General features: G+C 36.5%; 1 protein-coding gene across 29 annotated transcripts in view; it reads right to left on the bottom strand.

The window, feature by feature from the left end:
* CFLAR (CASP8 and FADD like apoptosis regulator) overlaps positions 1-17,548 on the bottom strand; it is a 37,891-nt gene that overhangs the window by 15,819 nt on the left and 4,524 nt on the right. For 19 of the 29 annotated variants that reach the window (XM_039844392.1, XM_039844397.1, XM_039844401.1 and 16 more), the window contains 5 exons: positions 10,162-10,570; positions 8,091-8,196; positions 6,458-6,593; positions 5,422-5,507; positions 2,501-2,558 (listed from right to left, as the gene is read on the bottom strand). In XM_039844392.1, coding sequence (XP_039700326.1) covers positions 2,501-2,558; positions 5,422-5,507; positions 6,458-6,593; positions 8,091-8,196; positions 10,162-10,520 — 745 coding nt within the window. In that variant the 5' untranslated portion in view covers positions 10,521-10,570. Of the gene's footprint in view, positions 1-2,500; positions 2,559-3,283; positions 3,390-5,421; positions 5,508-6,457; positions 6,594-8,090; positions 8,197-10,161; positions 10,571-16,270; positions 16,377-17,036; positions 17,264-17,548 lie in introns of those variants that run through there. The other 10 variants (XM_039844407.1, XM_039844408.1, XM_039844406.1 and 7 more) reach the window with 6 other exon arrangements.

Genomic DNA, 17,548 nt, shown 5'->3' with positions numbered 1-17,548 from the left:
ATAAACAAAATGACAGACCCTTAACCAGACTCATCAAAGAAAAAAGAGAGAGGACTCAAATAAATAAAATCAGAAATCAAAGAGGAGAAATAACAATGGACTCCACAGAAATACAAAGGATCATAAGAAAATACTACAAGCAATTATATACCAACAAATTGGACAATTTGGAAGAAATGGACACATTCTTAGAAACATACAATCTCCCAAGACTGAGTCAAGAAGAAACAGAAAATCTGAACTGACCAATTACCACCAATGAAACAGAATCAGTAATCAAAAACCTCCCCCAAAACAAAAGTCCTGGACCAGATGGCTTCTTAGGTGAATTTTACCAAATATTCAAAGAAGAATTAACACCTATTCTTCTAAAACTATTCCAAAAAATTCAAGAAGAGGGAAGGCTCCCTAATTCCTTTTATAAGGCCGCCATTACCTTGATTCTAAAACAAAGACATTACCAAAAAAAAAACAAAAAACTATAAGCCAATATCTCTTGTGAACATTCATGCAAAAATCCTCAACAAAATATTAGCACACCAAATTTAGCAATACATTAAAAATATCATATACCATGACCAAGTTAAATTTATTCCTGGGATGCAAGGTTGGTACAATATCTGTGAATCAATTAATGTGATACACCACATTAACAAATCAAAAGATAAAAACCATATGATCATATCAATAGATGCAGAAGAAACATATGACAAAATCCAGCATCTATTTATGATAAAAACTCTCAGCAAAGGAATAGAGGGAACGTACCTCAACATAATAAAGGCCACATATGACAAACCTACAGCTAATATGATACTCAATGGGGAAAAGCTAAAAGCATTTTCCTTAAGATCAGGAAGACAAGGATGCCCATTTTCACTACTCCTCTTCAGCATTGTATTGGAAGTATTAGCCACAGCAATAAGACAAGAAAGAGAAATAAAAGGTATCTGAATTGGAAAGGAAAAAGTAAAACTGTCATTATTTACCAATGACATGATACTATATAAAGAGAACTCTAAAGATTCCACCAAAAACTGTTAGAACTGATCAATGAATTCAATAAAGTAGCAAGTTACAAAATAAATACTCAGAAGTCAGTGGCATTTTTATACACTGATGATGAACTTTCAGAAAGAGAAATGAAGAAAACAATCCCATCTACTATTGCATCGAAAACAAATCAAATTAACCAAGAAGGTAAAAGACCTGTTCTCAGAAAATTATTAGTCATTGAAAAAAGAAATTGAAGAAGATACAAATAAATGGAAGCATATACGGTGCTCAAGGGTAAGAAGAATCAACATTACTAAAATGGTCATATTTCCCAAAGCAATCTACAGATTCAATGCAATCCCTATCAAAATACCAATGGCATTTTTCAGAGAGTTAGAACAAATAATCCTAAAATTTATATGGAACCATAAAAAACCCCGAATAGCTATGGCAATCTTGAAAAAAAAGAATGAAGTTGGAGGTATCACACTACCTGATATCAAACTATATTACAAGGCTACGGTAATCAAAACAGCATGGTACTGGCACAAAAACAGATACATTGATCAATGGAACAGGATAGAAAGCCCAGAAATAAATCCATGCCTATACACTCACTTAATATATGACAAAGGAGGTAAGAATATACAATGGGGTAAAGCAGTTTCTCCAATAAATGGTGTTGGGAAAATTGGACAGATACATGCAAAAGAAAGAAACTGGACCATCTTCTTAACACCGTATATGAGAACAGACTCGAAATGGATTAATAATCTAAATGTAAGACCCGAAACCATAAAAATCCTAGAAGAAAACATAGGCAGTAAGCTCTCTGATATTACTAACAGTAATTTCTTTTTGGATACATCTCCTCGGGCAAAGGAAACAAAAGAAAAAAATAAACAAATGGGACTACATCAAACTAAAAAGTTTTTGTACAGCAAAGGAAATCATCAACAAAACAAAAAGACAACAGATGATTGGATAAAGAAGTCATGATTCATATATACAATAGAATATTACTCAGCTATTAAAAAGAATGAAATCCTACCATTTTCAATGACATAGATGGACCTAGAGGTTATTACGCAGAATGAAGTAAGTCAGACAGAGAAAGACATATATCATATGATTTCACTTATATGTGGAATCTAAAGAACAAAAAAGAACAAACTAATCAAAAATAGATTCACAAATATAGAGGATAGTCTGGTGACAGACAGAGGGGAAGTGGGTTGGAGGGCTGAGAGAATGGGGTGAAGGGTTAAAGGTACAAATTAGTGGTTGATAGATGGTCACAGGGATGGGGATCACGACATAGGGAATGCAGTTAGCATTAATGCATTGGCTAGGTAGAGAGCTAGAGGAGAGAAAGAGCAATTAGGGAGATAATTTCATAACCTATATAAATGTCTAACCAACGTACTATATACTTGAAACTAATAAAATGAAATTTTTTAAAAAAGAATCAATTGAAACAAAAAAAAAGAGAAGTCGGTCTTACTTTGAATGTCAAGTTGTTTCACCATGAGTCTTTGTTCTTTACTTCTCCCATTCTGGAGCTTCAAATATAAAGAATAAGGTCACACTCCCTGTTAGTTTTTTCAGTCACATTATATTACACCTCTTTAAATATCTCATTAGGTTTTTTACCCAGAAAAAAATAAAAATATCACATTCACTGTTAAAATATCTAAAGAAGAATAGCAAGAACCATTTACTCCATGAATTCTATATTCCATAAAAGAAGAACAAGGCAACTCTTCTTTTTAAAAACTGAAAATACAATGAATGTGTAGATATGCTAAACTAGCATATTAGAATGTTTCAAAACAACTCAATAAAGTCAGAGGTTATGGTAGAGTTGCTATAAGAGCTCTAAGACAGAACAAGCTGTTGGGACATGCAATTGACCTTCAACCTGATCCTTTAACACAGAGGCAATGTACCTGTTCGGTTAAGAGTTGGGAGTTCTAGCCCAGACAAACCTGCCACTTACTAGCTACGTAACCTCAAGCAAGTTACTTAATCCTTATATATTTGCTTCTTTATCTTCAAAATGAGGATAATAATAGTACCTAACTTATAAAAGTTTTGTGAAGATTAAATGTACACAAAGCACTGAGCATAGTGCCTACTACATGAAAGTACTGAATAACTGTCCAGTTACTGTTTTTCTATAATTGCCTAGCTATATATAAGCTACATGTGGGCCTGATTCTTGATAACAGCTACCACTTATGAGGGCTGCAGTGGGATTAATCAGAGAATGAAAGATTAAACCGACCCTTTCTCTTCTCAGATGACAGGTCCTGTGTAAGGTACACATACCACATACTGTCAACCATCTGATACGCTCAGCTTTCAAATGACAGTTCTCCTCTGAAGCTATCCTAGCCAAAAGAGAGAAGTAGACTGTTCATAAGCTGTGTCTGTAGCTAAGTCTGTATGTCTAAATGAAAAAAAAACATGTAAGTTGCTTTTATTACTAATAACCAGTGACTTAGCCATAGGCTGATGATATTGATTAGACAGAAGTTCAAACCCCACATAGATGTGCATTCACTTTTATATACTATTAAAGACAGATCACATCAAATCAAAGCTATATTTAAAAAGCATTATATTGCAGGGTCATACAACATTTTTATTTTGTAACATGCTGGTATCATATGTCATTTAATGCCACCATAACCATAATTTTTAATGTACTTTTGCAGCCCTGTACGAGTTAACATCCAGGTATTCAGCTCCTAAATCTTGTGAGAAATTCACTGAATTCATTTGCCATAGTGCCTCCTTACTAAATGAATGAATGATCAGGGTCACAGATTAATATAGCAAATTTAAGGAAAAGTTTACACAAAGAGCATGTGGGTTCCCAATAGGGTACATAGACAATAAATACAATTACTTTCATTAACAAAATAGAAAGACAATAGTGAAATACGGCAGGCTTTTAACTAAGATTGACAGTATAATTCATATTAGATAGACAATAGCAGCGAAAGCTCTGAAAATCTGAATTTGCATTCTAAATCAGTTTTGTCTCATGATTTGGTATCACTGAGATTCAGATGGACAAAGGAAAGCATAGTTGATTCTTGAAAAATGACATATATCTAAGCTATGCCATGGTATAGAGGAAGGAGCGGGGACAGGCCCAGTTCTGGTGATAGTTGGAGGTGGACAATCATTTCATGTTCTTTAGGTCTGTTTCCTTATTTGTTCAATGAGGAGGTTGGACAGCATAATCCTTAATATCTATTTTACCTCCGAAATTCTATTGCTCAGTGGTAACTTTAACAGCTCATGTTACTCATGAAACTATTTATAGTACAGGGGTAGTTAATATTTTCATCACAGGCTTTTATGAAAGCATTTATAATTTAACCATGAAACTGCACTGTGGTCTAGGTCCTCACTACAAATTCCATATATCCTAATATGGGGATGAGGATGAGATTACACTAAAATTATTAACTTTTCAAGATAAAAAATTAACCCAAGAATAATCCTGAAAATACTTTGCATCATCTACTAACATAACAACCAGAAGTGTCTACATGATATTTATGTTCACAAATCATTAACATCTCTCAAAAACAAAAACACTTCACTGAAATCATTAAAATAAGCTCAATAAAAAGCAAATGCCCAGAGAGGTAAACACAAAGATATTTATTTTGAAGCCTTATTTGCAGTAATAAAAGACTGGAAATAATATAAACACACATATACAAGAAAAAGCAAAACGCATTGTTATACATCTAGAATGTAGAACCATGTGCAATGATTAAAAACAATGATTAATAAGTAGAGGCAGTTTCATAAAATTCATATGGAATAATTTCCAAGAATTCTCAGACCAGACAATGAGCATAATGTGCTAGCATTTGTACATAAGAAAAAACAACAATGAAATATGATATGTCCTTATCATATTTGGGGAAAAGAACTAGAATATGAAGAAACAGACTTTAAAAATCCATGTTTTTAATATGTTTTGAACTTTTAAGTCCATGGGCATGTCCTACTTAATTTTTATTTAAAAAGCTAAATTTTCAAAGAAACAAATGAACATTGAAAAACATTCAACCATATATGTAATACACAAGCAAAAAAGAAGACAAAAAGACTAGAAAGGAATATAACAAGATATTAATTAACAGTAGCTATTTTTAGGTGGTAGAATAGAGGCGATCTATTTTCCCTCTATTATAGTCTTCTACTTTCTAAATTATATCGATGAACATATGTTAGCTTTGTAATCATGAGAAATTACACATATTTTAAAAACAAATGTATTTTTATCACAATTTTTTCTGATATTACATAAAGTACATTGTGTGAGAATATGTATATTTTACTCAAAGTTCTGAAGCTGTTTCATGCTGGGATTTCACACATTTGCTCCAGACTCACCCTTAAGTTATATGAAGTATCCTTAAAACTCAAGTTTGAGAGAGATGCCTTGTGAGCGTTTATATAACTTGTTCCCGCTCCTTGAGCTGTAAGCAGAAGAGAGGTACTGAGTTAAGATTTACCAATTATTATTAAGTGAATCTTGAACGAAGGCTTAGTCCACAGTCAATCATCATCCTTCAAAATGCCCTAAACTTTCCAGCCACCTTACTTAATTCAAAATATCAGATCAGATGACTCTTTCACAATATCATTAAGAATGAACTAAAAATTCTATTCCTGTACTTGGTCTTTTATCAGTCATTCAATGAACTAAAAATTCTATTCCTGTACTTGGTCTTTTATCAGTCATTCAGGTGTGTGTGTGGGATGGGCGGCGGGGCGGCGGGAGGGGAGTGTCTGTAGATCACTGGGTCTTATCCATGCCCTTCAGATTGCGACTCTGGTGTCAGTGGACTGCTAATGGAGCCCAAGCTGAGGACGAGTCTAAAAGGCAATGCGGCAGGGATGTCACACAACAAAGCCAGTCTGAATCTGGTCCCCTTTATGGAGGGAGAGGTTATCAGCTTAAAAGATGCCCTTTTCCATGAGAAGCTTTTGTGAAACTCAGAACACATGCAGGGCAGCTGTGGAACCCCAGTGACAGGATACCACCCAGAGCTGGATGGATGGTGGTCAGGCCAAACACTGGAGCAAGGCAGTTTTTATACTCAAAACCCTGAATGTCCACAGCACCTTCACCTGGTGCAGAAAATGTGGGTGCAGACTCTTTCTCTAAGGTAAGAGTGTTAAGAACTGCTTGGTGGCATGTTGCAGAGGGCCAAGATTCTGTGATCGTGGGGGTGGGGTGATGAAGTCAGCAGATCTGGGATATGAAGGATATAAAGACATATGATCTCTAATCACAGGCTAGTGGGGGCTGTGAACATTCAGGTTCCATTCCATCCACTCACCCAACAAATGAATCTTTACCAACCAGATCTATTATGCACAGGGTACTTTCCTTAGGCCACTGAGAGGCCAAAGTTCTACTTACCAGATTGCCTGTATTTCTGGATTTTTGTCTTCAGGTCTATCCTGTGGATGTTCTTTAGGCATTTTTCTAATAAATCCAGTTGATCTGGAGCAACCAGATTTAGTTTCTCCAATTCCATCACAAGATCCAAGAAACTCTAAGAGAGCCACCAACAAGAAACAAAGGTCATTAGGGCTGACAATTAAGCACTAAATGCAAACCTCAGGTTGTGTGATGTATTACCAAAAAAGGTAACAAGAGGAGCCCCTTCAGACCTTCAAGTGATCCTAAACCAGACTTCTCTGTTTTATAGTCCCTCCAAGGCCAGCAGCAAATTACATTCCTGGATTTTACTCAGCAAAGAGATAGTGGTAAGTGTTTTGGTGGCCAACCTATACCTAAGTTGTGGATGGACACGTGGGCCATTTTGTACCATCAAGGAGTATGGTGAGAGAGCAGGCCTAGAAAGACAACAAAATCCTCCTGAGTTTATTCTCTTCCCAAAAGTCAGGCTGGTGTTATACTAAAAAATTCTAAGAGTTTTCCTGAAAAAGGAAGAGAAAAAGTAGCTGGGGAAAGTTTTCACTAGAAAAATTCCAACGATACAGTTTTGAAGGTCCTAAAACATTGTAATCAGTGCTGGACATTCCAACCCGTTTTGACTCAGAGGGTATGAGGAGGCAAAATTACAAGGTTAGGACATTTTGCTAGTCATCTAACTGAACCTCAGGGATTGTGACATAACTAGATTTCAGAAACAGGCATTGCTTTTGGTTTTATTTCCCTTCTGTTTCACAGTTGGTTGTTGAAGTGCTATCTTTATTTTTAAACATTTTTTCATTTCTCTTTCCACTTCTCATTTGATGCTGGGGCATACAGTCACCCTGTATCCCCAAATTTCACAAACTACGATCATTGAGAAACATGAGGAAATTCTCAAGCAATGACTTACCAAAGTCTTTAGAGGCGAGTCCTTTAAAGACATATAGTCATACACCAGAGACTCGAGCTCTTCCTGGCCTGTCCTTAGGTTAGCAGTACCATAAAAGGTCAGCTGGAATTTAGATACTTTTCCAGCAATCACAACCTCCCTGAGGTCTTTGCCCCTACCTAGTTTTCAACCCCAAATCTCTACTTCTGCCATCCCCTGGACACACATCAGTCACAAAGATGTCCCCACACCTTATCTCCACATGCAGCCTAATGACTCCACCCTGACCTTGAGCTAGCTGAGGAGAAATAGATGGCAGTAGGAGAGCAAGATGCAATTGGATTAGCACTTCCCACCTGTTTCTACTCAGCACGAGCAAATGGAACTGCCTAACCCTTCCACATGATTTGTCAAACTAGGGAGAAAAACCAATGTATAAGCCAAACCTATGAATTTTACACAAATAAAGGATAAATACAAGGATGAGAGAAACACTAAGGGCCACACTAGGAGATATCACCATATTTCTTCTGTATTCATAAACCAATTTTCTTCCCATCAATGTTATTATGAAAACAACCCACACTCTTCTCAGTTCCTGCCTTCGCCCCCAGCATGGGCCTCCCTGCTCAAGCGCCTGCTTCCTTCTCTTCATGCCATAGAGAGCATCCTCTGACTTCTGACAGGCTCTTGGGAACATGAATCAAGAAAAAGAAAACTCACCTTATCCTTGGCTATCTTGCCTCGACCCATATAATCCCTCATGAGAAAAATTAATGAGGACATATCAGATTTATCCAAATCTTCACCAATCTCGGTCATCAGCACCCTGTTAAAAAGACAAATTTCTTCAGTAAATTCAGATACCAGTCCCAGTGAGAACACCAAGAGCCTATTCCTCCTCTATGCCAATAATTGGTTAAAAGACTAGTTCTTGCCCCCATTTAAATGTGTCCCAGCCATAAGACAGAAAGCCAAGATCACCCCAGGAAGATATCTTAAGGAAACTCAAAAAGGAAACTCATCTTTTCCCAAGTTTTCAATGAAAGATGGCACCTCTCTTTCTATCTAACTGCTCTGAAAATAGCTCAGAGAATAAAAACTTCCCTAAAGAATCCCCTAGCTTCCCCAAGAGTTATAATGAAATAAATGAGGAACCTAAATGACTAAGATGAAGACAGAAATAGAATTCAAAGTAATTTTGTCTTCTCTGTTTAATAAGCTCCCAGGTGATGCTGATGCTGATCTAGGGACCATACTTTGAATCACAAGATTCTAAAGCAAAGTAACAGCCAGGATATCCTGGCCCACTGAGAACTCAAAGGGTAAAAGACATCTAGAGCCTGGGGACTGTGACAGTAGATGTCTTGGTCTAGAAAGCCCCTCTTGATCAGTCACCTCTGCTCTAGTTTGTTGCTTCATCGAGACTCTCAGGACACCTCGTGGTTAGCATTATTACCTTAAAACTGTTACCAATGCATAGAGGGCCGTTTTCCCAATTAGTCCTGAGGATGGAAGAATTTTCATTCATTTTGCTCTAGTGCTTCCCAAACACCTGGCATATGCTGACCCACAAAAAAAGCCCACTGAAGAGATGAATAAACGAATCTAGCACTCGCCTCCCACTGCCCGGCCTTTGACCTAACTTATTCACAAAAACTCAGTCGGTGCCTCCCAAGAAGTTTTGAGATTACTGATATTATATGGTGGTTGGAGAGGTGGAAGATGATCAAGAATAACAACAACAAAAATTACATTTGTAGAGTGCTTCATAGTTTTAAAAAGTACTTCACATGCTAAATTATCACAATTATCCTCACAAACGAACTTGTGAAATTGTGTATAATTATTCTTAGCTTTACAAGTAGAAAAATGAAGGCTCAGTAATGTTAGTGGTTGTCTCAGCCTACAAGGCTTGTAACTGACAGGTCTGAGGCTTGAAACAGACCTTAGGTCTCAAGTCTTAGACACTTGCCAAGGTCTCATTGCTTTCAACTCTCTTTAATATAGTTTTTAATAATATGCATCATCTCCAAATATACATTATTGATTATAACTAAAGGCTGGTGGCCTGGAGAAAAAGAACTGTTAACTTAAGATTACAAGTTCTCTTCCTTTCCCCAGAAACAGTCTTTCTGGTGGCTTGTGCATCTCAGAACCTCCAAGAGAGTACTATATGAACAAGAAAAAGGAAAAACTTAAAGGGGACTCCAGAGGATGTCTTCTCTGAACTGAAGAGGGCATAGAGGTAGATGTTCAATTTGGATTCCCCATAGCCTCCAGAAGCAGAGACCTCACAGAAACTCACATAAAGGAAGCCTACCCCACTAGCTTCCTCAGCAAAGGAAAGATTAATGAGAATTCAGAAGGGGTCACAGAGTCCTACAAAGGTCAGGAAGATCACTTTCAGATTTGTCATTTCCTTTCTCAGCACCGAAAATTGCCAGGCTCTGACATTACAGAAAATCAAGCTAGAACAAAGACCACTGCGGATCTCAAAAAGGCTGGCAAACATTACTAGCTCTTGGTCATTCCTATATCTCTCACTATATTCATCAGGCAAACACATAACAACCATCCCTTCCACTCTCATTATGATCTTCTACACAATTACTTTAAGCAAACTCAAGCTAAGAATTCAAAGAATTCAAAAGAATGAAGTAACATTATACAGCAGTTGGATCAGTGGATAAAGAAAGTAATGAGGATGCTTTTCTGACTGTACTCTTTTCTCTTGTTCAGAAGTCTAGACCGCTTCATTCCCTCCCAGCTTCAGAAAGAGCCGATGAAATACCTGTAGTCCGAAACAAGATGAGGGTGCCTGAGTAGGTGGGCCTCCACTGCCATTTTGTCCATCTTCAAGATCCTCTTGAGCAAGTCAAACCGCCTCACTCTGTAGAGCAGCTCAGCTAAGCCCATGGCAGACAGCTTTCCTTTCTCACTTAAAATATCCAAAAGGTCCCTGACAGTAAGTGGAGCTACATCTTCAGCAACATCCCGACACAAATAAAGAAGCATCTCCTTCTCATCTTCATCAAGTGCCTCTTCAACCTGATGGATGACCTCAGCAGACATTCTGTAAAGTGTCGTTGCAAGGAAGAGCAATAAGAATCCAGACCAGTCAACAGAAGGCCATGAGGCTACTGACTTCATTTCTGATGGTTTTCTTCATTTCTTTCAGAATCCTTTCCAATGGAGGTGTTCTGTGGTTAAAAGGGAATTTTTAAAAATCCTCATATCGAAGTAACTTATGCTTAAAATTCAAAGTATAGGCTCTTCCTTTCTTGCTGGTCTCTCGAGCCTAGCTGATTAAATTCATATCATTAAGTCTATGAAAAGCAATCCTCAGTAGACAAAGAAACTGATCCAAAACTAAGACAGACAAAGAAGATAACCTATATTTTAAAGGAAATGAAACTAGAGACAAATTATTTCCAAAAAAGCCCACATGCTTTATCAGAATTTATCACAACATACAATATGGTAAGAGAGAAATGACAGAAGGAATTAATGACTAAGTGGCAAATGAATGACCCTGGTGGGAGGAAGTGGGAAAAGCCCAATGACTAAGTAGCTGATTGGACAAGAGAAACTAGTATCACAGGAGTTAACTTTCTTTCAGTGACATCACCCAGATAGGCTTAAATAAATATGGGTCCTACCAAAAAAGACCTTCTGTGAGATATCAAAAGTGATAGAAGAAGCATCCGTTCCTACCCCACCTCCTTTTTAAATTTTTTTCTCCCAATTTAAAATTGTTCATTTACATCTATAAGCAGAAATCTCTACTGCTATCCTCCCAATCCCAGGCCTTTTTCACAGCTTCATTATGGATGCTCACAAGACCTGTCACCACAGCTAAACACTGTCAAGTCTGATCACCTCTTCAGACCAGGAGACCCCTGTTGAAGTGCCAGAGACCCATGACTCTCAGTACACTGCTGCAGGGCAGCAATTATCACTAGAGTTCCTGATGGTATCAGTGGAAAGAAAGAAGTAGAACAGGAGATCTGGGGAAAGATCCCAGTCCTGGAATGGAACTCGGGGAACTCGGGTGGGAACAGTGAGGAGGCCATGCCATGGGGGTATCCTTAACTTCTTCCATTGCAACTCGCCGTGTTTTCTTTCAAGTTAAGTTGCAAATGGCAGTCACTGTAATCTCTAAAGTTTCACAGCTATGTTTTACATTAAATAAGTGTTTGAGTTATTCTGGGAGAGTACCTTGTCTGTTTCTATCAGAGAACATTTCAAGTTAAAAGCTAATCTTAGCAAAAAAAAATTGAAAACACAACCCAACTGCAAGTTGCTATTGCTATGTATTTGCATACAAGTATATTTATATATTTATCCATCTATATTTAGTGAAACTTACACTGAATCTATTTTATTCACTTATAATCTATTTTATTTATATACAACCTCAGTTCACAAAAGACTGGAGGCATCTTAACAATAAAAACACATAAGTGGGAAAAAATTTTTATATGATAATAAGGGAAAAAATTAGGTAAAAAAGTTAATATTTGCGGAAAGATATACTATAATGCAAATAAGCAGGCCAAAAGGGCCTAAACAGATTTTAATAGGCAGTGAATTTATCCCTAAACTTCATGGCAGTCAAAGCAAAAAGGAATATATGGGACATTAAATATGTAGTTCTTGCTGTCAACGAGAAGAAAAACAAAACAGACTCTTAGAAGAAGAACAATTTTCCTAAAGTTCACCATCAATGAAAATATTGAGTACTTTAGTGTCTTAAAGTAATAAAATTACATTTGTTTTAAATTTTATTTCTTAAACATTTTAAATATTTTATTTTACAATAGACCATGCATTCATACCTTTTACACTGGGCCTCCCACATTCAGTCTAAATAGGTAAGATCTTTAAAAAAAATAGACATTTATCTCATGTATACTTGTTAATAAGCATTGGTGTGTCTATGCTAACTCCATGCTCATTCATTTAAAATTCATTTAAATATGGACCGTTGTGAATAACTAGAGTAATGAAATTTACCAAATGATCGCTCAATTAAAGTGAAAAAGAACTGGTACTAGGACTACTTTATTTTTTAATATGAAACCTGAATATTGATTTCATGTGTTCCAGAAAGCATAAATCTATACTCCACTCAGGCTAACATAACAGTACTTTAACCTAGCCACTAGTTTCCATGAAAGGAAGTCAAGTTCTTTTTCTATGCACTAAAATTCACAATTTTGTTAGCAGTTGTTATTATAAATTAACCAATAAAATATTTATATACACTAGAAGGTATGAAATAAATAAGAAGTCATTAAACACAAAAGTAAAAAATAAAGTACTATCCAAATTCACCAGACACATCTGAAAAAGAACCAAACAGAACTACTAGAAATGCTCAACTCCCTAAAAACAGTGACCTAACTTTTGTCATTCGCAATTACCAATGATCTAAAAATGTCAGCAACAGTTAACAAAACTAGATAATCATTTAAAAAAATACGTGCTCAGTTCATTTCCTCCAGCCATTATACCCAAGATGGCTTTCTGCCTGCCAGTCATGCACACTAAGCAGAAGAACTGGCATGCTATATTCCCTCTGTACTGACAGAGATATAGCTTGGCAGCAAAATCCAAATTACTCAGTAATAGCATCTGGCATATTCAGAGAAAATATCAAAAGGAAAACTACAGATCCTATGCTGAGCCAGACCAACCATATGCAGCAAAATACCAGTGTGTACATGCTGAGGGTGGTATCTGGGGCAGTTAACTGTGGCTATAGGTGATGGGCATTTAAGAAAGGAGAGTATGGAAGGGAGAGGTACAGTTAAGATCTAAATAGTCACTACCTCATGGGGTTTCTTTTAAACCCAAACCAAAATATTAACATAAAAATTACTCTCAGACTTGGGAAGTCCATAAGGTCTTCAGAGGCAAACTCAAAACTATCCCACCTTCACAAGCCAGAACATATGAAATATCCATTTTGCTGGGGGTGAGCTCATGCTAAAAAATTACCATGCACAAAAATAAAAATCACCATCCATGACAGTAGACAAAACAAATACGATTCACATCCTGGAAAGCTATATCTGAAAGTTTAAAATATAAGTATCTTAAAACATTCAAGAAGATAAAAAAAAAAAAAAATTCTGCAATATAAGCCAAATCAATGGTTCTTCATCAGGGGTGATTTTGCTCCTGAGGACATTTGACAATGTCTGAAGACATTTTGGGTCATAATAACCAAGTGGTACTACTGGCATCTAAAAGATGAAACCAGGGATACTGCTAAACATTCCCCAATGCACATTCTTACAACAAGGAATTATGCATCCCAAAACACCAATAATGCCAAGATTGAGAAATGCTGCATTAGATAATCTGAAAAAGTTCTGGGTATAATACACACTGAGATGCTGAATCAAACATAAAAAACTTGCTCAGATAGACAGCTAAGCATGTAAGAAAGTAAATAAAATTGTAGAAAGCTAAAAAGAAAAAACAGCTAAAAACCACAGTGATAGTTTTTTAAGATTTACCATATATAATAGCATCAAAACAAATAACATGTAGGAATAATTCTAACAAAAGATATGCAAGACATTAACAAAAAAAACCTGCAAAGTATTATAGAAAAGACATTAATAAAGACTTAAATAGGTAGTTTTACCTTGTTCATGAATAGGGAGATTGAATATAATAAAGATATGAGTTCTCTAAAAAACCTGACCTATGGATTAAAGGAAAAGAACTTTTGAGACAGCAATTTATAAATAGTTAAATAGTAATTATGAGGAAAAAAAAAAGCGCCCCAAACAAATACTATACCTAATGGTGACATATTAGAAACACAAACAATTGGAGGAAGTTGCCTTATCAGATATCAAGATATAATACAAATGCATAGTAATATGGCACAGAGACAGATAATAAAACAATACACAGATGAGAGCTCAGAAATCAGTCCACACCCAGATGAATGAGGTAGCCCTGTAAATAAGTAGAGAAAGGACATTAACATCCAGAAATGGTGCTGGGACAACTGGTTATCCATATATAAAGGAGAGTAAACTGAGATTCTTTCCTCACACCATATTCCACATGTACTGAAGTCCAAGATATAAAATTTTAGAAGGAAATCTATAAGAATATTATTATAACCTCCAATTACAAAAAGATTTCATAAGACATAAAAAGCACACATCTTTTTTTAAAATGAAAAAAAGATAAAGCACAGGCTAAGAAGGCAAATGCATCATACTTCATTAATGAAGAATTAGTATCTAGAATATAGAAAGCATTTCAGCAAATCAATAAGTATAAGACAAGCAACCCAAGGGAAAAAATACACAGCAGTTTCTGGAGGAAAAAAGCCAAATAGCCACTAACCACATAAAAATATGTTTAGTAGTCAGAGAAATGCAAATTTAAACTACAATGAGATATTATTTTTCATTGGTCAAATGCTGATATGTTACCAACTATAATAAAAATACAGAGAAATATGAAATCTTATACATTGCTAGAATTATAAATTGGTACAGCCACTTAGAAGAACAATTTGTCAATATCTGATAAAGATAAAAACATACATTACTCCATGACATGCAAATTTTATTCCTAAATAAATATCCTTAAAAAATAGTTCAGACAGGTATACCAAAACATGTACACAATGTTCCTAGCAGCAATGGATGTTATAACAAAAAATGGAAACCATCTAAAGGTCTTTTAAGAAGAGATTGAATAAAATGTTAGTCTTTCAGTGAAACACTATACAGCCCTGAAAATGAATGAACTAGAACTATATGAATTTCACAAACAAGTAAAAAGCAAAACAACAAAACAAATATTTTTGCCTAGGCAAAAAGCAAGTTGAAAAAGCATGCATTAAAATCCTAAATGTTAAAAATACTATATATTGTTTAGAAAGTGTGTGTGTGTGCGTGTATGTGTAGTGAAAATATTAAAACATACATAATAAATACTGAATTGGTTTCCATTACAGGATAAATAAAATGTAACTAGATAAAAATACAGAGGTAAAATGACTGAATTTGTAATATTTTACTACATAAGCTGGGCAATAGGTGTACAGATACTAAATTAAATATACTTCATACCACATTCTCTGACCACAGTACAATCCATCTCTCACCCAGACTCTAACCCTGGACTTTCTGATTGCCCTGCCTATGGCCTCACTCTCTCCAAACTGATCTCTCATTAGAATGAACTTTCTGAAGTTCATGCTTGAACCAAGTCACTTTCCTACTTCAAACCTTCCAATGGTTCCTCATCTCCCATGGCAGGTTCCAATTTCTTTGCATTCAAGGTGGTCTAGTTCCTGCCCTCATCTCTCATTAACACATACCTTGTACATTTGGCTTCAACCAAACAAAGAGTTCTTTTCTGTGCCTCTGTGCCTTTGCTAGTATTACTCTCTTCCACTTACCTGCCTAGCAAAACACTTCTCAGCTTTCAAGCCCAGCTTAAGCATCTCCTACTATATAAAGCTTTCCTGGGAAGAGCCCACATAACTCCTTGTACCACCACCGTACAATGAACATACCTCCCTGGCACCCAGCATTAGCTCCAACAGGCGATAGTAAAATATGGTTAACTTTAGTCAGGCTTCTCAATCTTTCTACAGAATGTCAACTTTGCCCCCAAACAATCTGGTATCCAAAGCACATAGCGTTCTCTATAATCAGTAGCATAGCAGCCATCATGACTGGTTCCCATCACACCTTAACCTACTTAACATTCCACTCTTTTTTACTGCTTCTCCACCTGAAATGAGGTCATGGTATAGCATGAAAGCAAAGTCATGTCCACCAAGCCACAGTATGGAAATAAGTGTAGTTTTCTAGCAACACCACAAAACTGGGTGGTAATAAAGAGAAACCTGCCTTGCCAGCTGCAGAAAGCAGCATGCAAACCTGCAACTTTCAGGTGTCTGAGAATCCCCGCTGATATATGATCACGAAGTCCCTTAAAGGAGTCACCTAGAAGTTTCTGAAAGGATAAAGAAGAAAGGGTTACGTGGTCCTGGGCAACGCAGAATGTGGCCATCTCACAGGAGCTCTGAACATTTACCCTAAGCATAACCATTCACGTACATAACCTATGGGCGTGGGCCGTGTAACAATTCAAGCAGCTAATATAATGAATTCATCATGTGGTTCCTGAAATTTCTGAAATGTTGCAGGTACACACCAAACATATTCTAGAAGACTTAGGCTGAAGCATAAATACATTCCAATTTGGAATGTTAATGACCATTATGTATCAGTGGCCAAAAATATGCACTAAATATGATTTCGCTTCACAAGCAGTTCATTCCAATTATTGCCCACAAACAATAGATGATCTCAATTATCAAATTCTATCCCATCTTTCAAGCCATCTCTTCAATAAGCTTGTCTTGATTCCCAAATCAGGTCATCTCTTTCTGCTTCATAGCATTGTTTTCATTCTCTTCTGGAGTTCATCTTATTCTAGTTGGCTTCCTGTCATATGAGCTAAGATCCTTGAGGATAAGTAAGTTCTTACTCATCTTCATTAGGCTGTGGTGGGCCCTGGCCAGGCCTGCCGAGCTCACCCTCCTAAGGCCTTTAACTGACTAGTCATCATTACACAGCTCCTCCAGCAGGCCCGCACATGTGTAACACTTACTCATCCTGCTTCATCTTGCTTCACTGTAGGTTATGGTGGAGTGAAATATCATACTTGGAACCTGGTTGTTAGGTCCAGGAGACAGAGCTTGTTAAAGGAAACTTTTACAATTACATGGGGGTAACAATGTTGTTGTTGAAGAGTGGCTCACAATGTGATTTCATGAGGCTGGTGAGCCCCCATGCAGAGTATCCTGGGAGCTGGCAGGACCTCACCTTGAACTAGCAGAATATAATGTCTCCAGCCAAGCTCGCTAGACATTCCCTTGCTTTTTAGCAAAAGGTACATCTCCCTCCCCCCATACCTTTAGCTAAAAATTTATCTTTTGCACTTATCACAATTTCTAAAACTATTTGTGTCAAAGTTTTCATTTTTGCCAAACCTCCACATCAAGTCCTCTGTGTATAATTCCCCTCCTACAATGAACTCAAATTTAAAGTATTTTTTCCTCAAATAAGATAGTCCTCTCATACTCTCAAAATTACTAATATGTTGTATGAGATGTTATAAGT

This window comes from Pteropus medius, unplaced genomic scaffold (assembly GCF_902729225.1).
Source record: "Pteropus medius unplaced genomic scaffold, Ma_sr-lr_union100, whole genome shotgun sequence".
Classification (NCBI taxonomy): Eukaryota; Metazoa; Chordata; class Mammalia; order Chiroptera; family Pteropodidae; genus Pteropus; species Pteropus medius.
Note: the sequence above shows the minus strand (reverse complement) of the source record. Positions and strands in the feature narration are given on the sequence as shown.